The 7668-nt window shown below is 36.7% G+C and overlaps 1 protein-coding gene across 1 annotated transcript; it reads right to left on the reverse strand.

The window, feature by feature from the left end:
- Positions 1 to 5844, reverse strand: LOC112520066 (putative disease resistance protein RGA4). Its single transcript, XM_025128367.1, has 8 exons — positions 5787 to 5844; positions 4564 to 4574; positions 4458 to 4517; positions 3429 to 3504; positions 3245 to 3309; positions 1820 to 2116; positions 1628 to 1724; positions 1 to 1544 (listed from the first exon to the last, which is right to left on the reverse strand). Exons 1-8 carry the CDS (start codon positions 5842 to 5844, stop codon positions 1 to 3), a joined length of 2208 nt encoding a protein of 735 aa, XP_024984135.1.
- Positions 5845 to 7668: the final 1824 nt, after the last annotated feature.

Genomic DNA, 7668 nt, shown 5'->3' on the forward strand with positions numbered 1-7668 from the left:
TCAACAAGTGATGTTGGGTAATTTTGAAGTCACATCTTTTGCATTTGCAACAAATGAAACTACTCCTGAATTTCCTCCCAATAAGGTTAGATCAACAAGTGATGTTGGGTAATTTTGAATCCCCCATTTTGACATGGGCTTATTTAAGCATCCTATTGTTAGGCTTATCAAATTAGGAGGCCACAACCCACAAGGAAATGAGTAATCCATACTTGGACAATCAGATATCTCCATCCTGTCCAAAGATGTGAGACTTTCCAAATGCTCAGGAGGAAATGACTTCAGATTCTTACAACTACTAATCCGAAGATATTCCAGGGGAATAATACCAAAACTTTTATCTGAAATGGATTCTAAGTTATCACAATGATAAACTGAAAGAGCCTCTAGAGAGGATGGGAGCTCGTGCAATGATACCAACTTTTTACAATAACTTATTTCCAACTTCCTTAAACTCACAAGAAACTTGCACACCTCCGACTCTGACTCACACAAATATCTCAATTCATCACATCCCGTGATGCTTAGATCTTCAACTGCCCCAAGAAGCTCTAAAACTTCTCCATTTAGTTGAGCAAGTCCTTCAATATTTTGTATTCTCAACACACGAATTGATGAAGACACACCAACCATGCTTTTAAATACATCTTTAGAAACATTACCAAGACGAGGAAATGATCTAGCAATTCCATCATTGTCCCCACGTCTAGTTGACCATCTCTCCCAACCTTTCATATGACTAAAGCTCAAAATTTCAAGTGATGGAAATACAATACCATGCAAAGAATCAGTAGGTCCAAACAACTCCAATAAGACAAGTTGGTTCTTGTCAAACACGTAGTCTTTGGGAAATAAGGAGCAATATGCAAACAATTGCTTCAAATGTGAAGGGAGGTCATAGTAGCTTAATCTCAGAGCTGGAAGAATCTCTCTTCCATCGTCCAAATTCCATATCTCACTTTTCAACACCTCCTCCCATTCATCATCCTCTGTTTTTGTCCTCAACATCCTTCCAAGCGTTATCAAAGCCAAGGGCAATCTGCCACATTTCTTCACAATGCCTTCACCATGCAATTTAAGTGTTGGATGCTTGTCAAAGTTTTGTTCGTCTATAGCATATTGAGCAAATAAAGACATAGCCTCTTCTTCAAACAAAACCTTGGGATCATAAGGTTGAAAAGAGTTCATGACCGACGCAACCTTGGTCTTCCGGGTCGTCACAATAACTTTACTTCCAGGTGCCCCTACCACAAAAGGGCTTTGGAGGAGTTCCCACTCTCTATAGTCTTCGTTCCAGACGTCGTCTAGAACAACTAGGAACCTTTTGTTGGAAAGTCTTTCTTTAAGAGCCACATGAAGCAGATCTAGATTAGCAAATTCTTGATTCGTCCTGGCTACAGCTTGAAAAATAGCCTTGCTGATATTAAATACATCAAACTCTTCAGAAACACAAACCCATGCCCGGAGCTCAAAGTGATCCTTAACCCTCTTTTCATTGTACACAAGYTTGGCAAGAGTGGTTTTGCCAATCCCACCGAGACCAACTACAAACACAATGCTAACATTTGGTTACATGCTGCGTTTCCCAACAACCTGTGAAGCAATGCCTCTTTATCCCCTTCCCTACCCATAACTTTGGACTCATCAACAAGTGAAGTTTCCTCCAACCTCCTATTTCTTCTGTTTGACCTTTTAACATTCACATCCAAGCCTAGAGTATGTTTCTGATCAAAAAGAGTTTGCAATTTGGTCGTAATCTCATCTAGCTTTGAACTCATCTTATGACCATAAATAATGGTATGAGGGGTGAAATTAGTACAACACCCGGGATTAGCTTCCGTAGCTTAGCTGTGTTGGTGCTGGAGCTGGCATGAGAATCTTTATTTAATTTGTGCCGGATTGCTTCTGTGGCCAAATCATCGAGTATATCGTCTATTTGGTAAACCAAATCCTGGAGATTACGCAGCCAGAAATCAACAGCTCTATCTGTTATGTGCTTGTTGGCTGCATCAACAAGTAGAGTTTGGATGTGGAGCAAAGTGTTGTTCCACTTCTCCAGCTGGGAATAGATTCCTTCAGATCGAGCCAGCTTCATCAAGTCACCTGAGGCTAACTTCTGAAACAATACATCAATAAATGCACCCAGAATGAGTTCAGCAATTGCAAATTATGGAAGGATTGTTTCTTTCAACATCTCTTTGTGCCTGGGGGTTTGAATTCAAAGTGAGGAAGAGATGAAGCAAAAGGGGTTGATTAAAAAATAAATCCTTAAACTTTGATTAAAATTTCCATGGACAAGTGCCGTTCGTTGTTTCACGAGAGTGGGTAAGATGGAGAAAGCCCAGGAATTGTTTGAAGAAATGACTACTAGATATATAATTGTATGGACTATGTTGATTCAAGGTTATCTACAAAATAATCATCGGCTATAGGCTGTGAGGGCGACGGCCATGGGCAGCAAAAGCCCAAAGGGCATCATCAGCCTGGGGCCCTCAATGCTCTCGATTACGCTCTTTGATTCTCGGTTGATCGTGTTGAGGATTTTTGAACTGGAAGATAGTTGTGAGATATATTACAGATTATATTCATGTTAATTGTTAAGCTATGTAAGATAGTTGTGAGATATATTACAGAATAGTAACCCATTGCTTTCCAGCCTTATCAGCTCTTATCCAAGACACTTTGTTGCAAATGTTGTTTATTAGCTCTTACTCATGTGAATGTGAAAATTAAGGATAAGGCAAAAGCTCAAGAGGAGCAATGGCAGAACACATTAGAGTACAGACAAATTTTGAAAACTTGTGGCTTGATTAAGGTGAGGTTGTTGCCTTAATTGATTTGTTTAATATACAAAGTAAGCATGTTTGTAGTGTTTCTTTATAGTTCCGGTTTCAGTAAGATAAAATCATTGTCTGGGAAAATCTGTCAGCAGCTATATACCCGTTACCATCATTCACCAAGCTCATCACATTGGCCTTTTATACGTATAATCTTATTCCAGCCTTTTGAGTTTCTTTTGAGTTTTGATCATCTGATAATAGCTTGATTAGCAAATAACACAATTAGGGGTCTCATCATGAACAACTTTTGAGTAATATGGTGTTGGTGGATGATTATAAACTTGCTGCTGTTGTTGATAATTGTAATATGGATATGGTTGCTGCTGCTGTTGATAATTGTAATATGGGTCTACTGATACAATATCTGTTTGACAAATCTTTCAGGGTTTGAACACAACTAGAACTGGATCTACATCCCCTGTTACAGTCGGTTTCTTGTCTTTCGTGTCCATGGCTATTGAATCCACACCTATTTTTCACCAAATCATTATAAAAGTTTAATCTTTATGGTGATTTTAGATCTGGGTTTGCTTCAGATTAAACGATTTTGATGAATCAAGAACGGAGGTCGTTAGATTTTTGCTGTACCTGGGAGACTGGAGACGTTTTTCATGGCCTTTTGTTTGACTTTCTCATTAAAGAAGTCCAATTTCAACACAACTTTCTGCAATAAGTTAAAAGAAATACAACAAAATTAGAAGAAACCCAAACATTTGAACACTTATGTTTCATCAATAATAATCAAGTCGAATGAAAACATGTCTTAGGAGCCGTGTACCAAACGCTTACCCGGGTAAGTGTTTACCAAGTCGTGTTACCTTACCGAAAGAGTATGACAAGGACCAACAATTTTACCCGGTAAGAGCAAGTCAAAGACCGAGAGTCTTACCCGGTAAATGAGGGCGACGACACTTACCACAGTTAGCGCTTACCGGGTATGTTGGTGAAATTTCATTGAAAATGGTATGTGATAAGTATGTTAATGATTTTAGTGTTATCAAATAAATTGGTGTAATTGTGATTTACTTGAGATTGATTAACACGATAAGGTAAACATATGTAAGTTTGGAGGTCTAGAGTGCACACTTACAGATGTTGCCCCTATCACCTTAGATCGCTTGGCAGGGTTGCAAAAGACTTAGAAATTTCACCAAGTCTTGTGTTTTTCAGCTTTCGTTAGCCGTCACTGAGGGTTAGTATTAGGCTGTCATTGAACAGCTTCAACTGTCGCTGAAAGGGGTCAGCTATCGCTTGCCACTACAATAAAATTAAGTTTTTAGAACGCCATCACTTTCAAAACGTCCTATTAGATTACTCTATAGGACTCATTTTATAAGACCAAACAATAAATGGTCCTATCTAAAGGCATTGTAAAGGATCCTATCTAAGATACCTAAACAAGCTCCAAATATCCCCTGGAGTATGTACATTTAAGTTTCATAAGCATTGGATGCATATAACGCAATTTAACCCTATGATTAGTTAACTTTCGTACTTAAATTTTCCTATTACAGCACTGTGTTTATGCCCTGTTTTACCCCACTTAACCTCAAAATTACTCAATGACTTCTGAAGATGAATTAAACTAGACTCAATTATCTTTCAAATGGAACTGACCTCATATCTACAGGAGTTCTCTTTGATTTTATACGAATTTTGCAACACAGCAGCTACAGGCTGTCAAAATTCAGTTTGACAGCACCGTACAAAGTGCACTTTTTACCCATCTTAAAGCTGTAATTAGATAAATGACGTCTTTATATAAAATAAACTAAACATTCACACCATTCAAATACCACTGGACTCACCTTTATACGATTTTTCTATGATTTTATACAAATTTTCTAAAACAGGGTAAAAAGTTGACTTTCAAGTCCCAAAATAACCATTTCATGCTCAATTCTATACCATATTGTACCAAATCCAAATGTTTATCATAAAATAGCATAATCTTCATAAAAACTTCAGAAATCTAAGCTCTTTCCATCAAAATCATCATTTTAACTACTTTGACTTTGAAAAGTCAAACATTCATACTTTCATCCAATCATTTCAACTAATTCTTGTAATTTTATCCATCCTTTTACTAAATAACAAAATATATATTCTAATCTACTCAAAATACTAAGATATCATCAATTTCACATCAAACTCTAACCCTAATCTCCATCGAATGATCCAATACATGAAATAGACAAATTTAAGAGTTTTATACCTTCAATTTCACCTCCTATATGTGTGAAATCGCACCTCAATAACCCCAGAAATTCGTAGAAGTGAACTGGGCCAAAATGGGGCTTTCCCCGAATTAAACTCGTTTTGGGTCGGGTTGGTTAGGTTGACCCATCACCCATTTTGACCGCCTAACATTACAAAATTCATTAACTTTTTGCTCGGACCTCCGTTTTCAATGAGATTTTCGCCTATGCGTTCGTAACAAGATGATCTATAATTGTCAATAAAAGTATTCCAGAAAATACCTCCCAATAAAAGCAGTTTTACATATTTGTAGGTGTTATGCTTTCTTTTGCAACTTTGTCATTTTTGATTTTAAGCTCAGAATCCCGTAAAAAAATTTCGACACCTCCAGCGACTCCTAATAGGTCCAAAACTTAGTTCCAAAGCTTAAAATCCCATCAAACTTCTCCTGTTTGAGTGTTGTGCGCGTAGTTTACCGAAATAGCAACGTAATTGTAAAACTTGCATAAAATGCAATCTACGTTACTTTTTCGACTTCCCCCACTTCTAACACTTCATATTAACTTATTCAAAGGTGTTCCAATCTTTACATAACCATGCAAATCATTCGTTTCAAGTTTTGGGTAGATTTTTCTCATTTAGGCACTCTAGTTACCTACTCAATTTCCATTTAGGCAATGCACTTGGTATTTTGAACACTCACATCATCTATTTATGTCATTTATGACGTTTTAGCACCAAAATTACCTCCTACATCTTGTTCTAACTGTGGGTTTTGCTTATAACTCACTACTACACTTGTCATTTTAGCAAATTCTCTTTTTACACAATTAACACATAAAGTATGTTTTAACATATAATACATATTTAGAACCACTAGTTAAGCATATTTAGAAGGGTGGATGTTATCGGTTTGTTTATAACGATAGATCACATATCCAATAATTACTAAAGAGACGATCAAAATATGGAATCTTCTGCAACAATGTGTTGTAAGTTCTAATCTTCTGCTTCAGCTGCCTTAGACACTACTCTAGGATCTGTTGAACACAAAGAGGCTGCTATTATAGAAACAAGAAGGTTGTTATTGTGTTTAGATTTAAGTCAATGCTCTGCAGTTACAACAGCAGACAATCAACACTCAGAAATTATACACACTTTAGCCCATATGAAACATTTCAACACACCAAACACAAAAGTTTCATCTTTTACTCAATTCCATCGTTTTAGTTTTAGGTATATAATTAACATCCAAAAGTCAATTATGGGGACAAAATACAACAAATAAAACCATATACAATGGTCCACCAAGGAAAAGAATCAAGATATATATAAATTGAGTGACAATCTACTAGTCCGTCCCATACCGGACTATTTAATATAGCAAATAATAACAAAAGCAGCCTAGTGAACTTGCTAACGAACTACGCCGACTATTTCCCTTTGCTGGTCCCCGCATGAGTGCCTCCTGAGATACACAATATGGGTTAGCTTAACAAAGCTAAGTGAGTTCAAGAAATACTAAGACAACATAACATTAAGCATTGTAATAACACATTTGAATTACAACAATTCACCAAGGTTATGATTGATCACCCATTTAGGACCAAAATAATATGTAAGCAATATCTTGTATTGTATTTGGACTAAGAATGGAAAACTGCAGATCTGAACTGGAATGTTCTCAAGACCTATCTTCACATCTCTGGACTAGAAGATCTCACTATGTCTCAGTCTTAAAGATTTTCCTATCTCTGATCTATACTACAAGACTAAGTATAAGTCTTAACTCTGAAGTATAAGTCTTCAGACTGTCTAACTCTGAACTATAAGTCTTAATTCAGAAGTACAAGGCTTCAGACTTCCTAACTTTGAACTGTAAGTCTTAACTCTGAAGTATAAGTCTTCAGACTTTATAACTCTGAACTGTAAGTCTTAACTCTAAAGTATAAGTCTTCAGACTTTCTAACTCTAAACTGTAAGTCTTAACTCTAAAGTATAAGTCTTCAGACTTTCTAACTCTGAACTGTAAGTCTTAACTCTGAAGTATAAGGCCCTGTTTGTTTTTCCCTAAAAAGCACTTAATACCCTCTTATGTCTGAATCGGTCAGACCTTAGGGTATTAAGTGTGTTTTTTTTTTCTTCAATTAAGAGCTTAAAAGCTCTGATTATGTCTGAATTATTTGGAGGTAACATTTTCACTTAAAACCTCTTAATTGCGTCGCCGTACCTGGTCTCTCTCAACCTCACCATCACTCCGTCTGTGATCCTTCTCTCAAGCTCTCGCTACCGTCTTCTACCTCTCGATCGCTCTCTCAAGCTCTCGCCTACCGTCTTCTACCTCTCGATTTCTCGATTTAAGGTATCTATCTTGATCTCTCAAGCTCTCTATCTCTCGATTTTCTTTCTCCTTGCTTGGTTTCTGTTTTGCCTGGTTCAAAAAAATGGTTTAGGGTTTACCTCCTATAAGGGGTTTTTTATGTGAAGTCTGTTAATAGCATTTGAAAGAAGAATCAGTAGTAATATTAATGGCTTCTATCTTGGTTAATGGATTTCTCATAGTTGATAGCATTTGAAAGAAAATGAACAAGCCATTGAGAAATCTGTAGAATTGAGCAGCAGTAAACTG

The sequence above is a fragment of the Cynara cardunculus genome (assembly GCF_001531365.2).
Source record: "Cynara cardunculus var. scolymus isolate 2C chromosome LG 10, CcrdV1, whole genome shotgun sequence".
Lineage (NCBI taxonomy): Eukaryota > Viridiplantae > Streptophyta > Magnoliopsida > Asterales > Asteraceae > Cynara > Cynara cardunculus.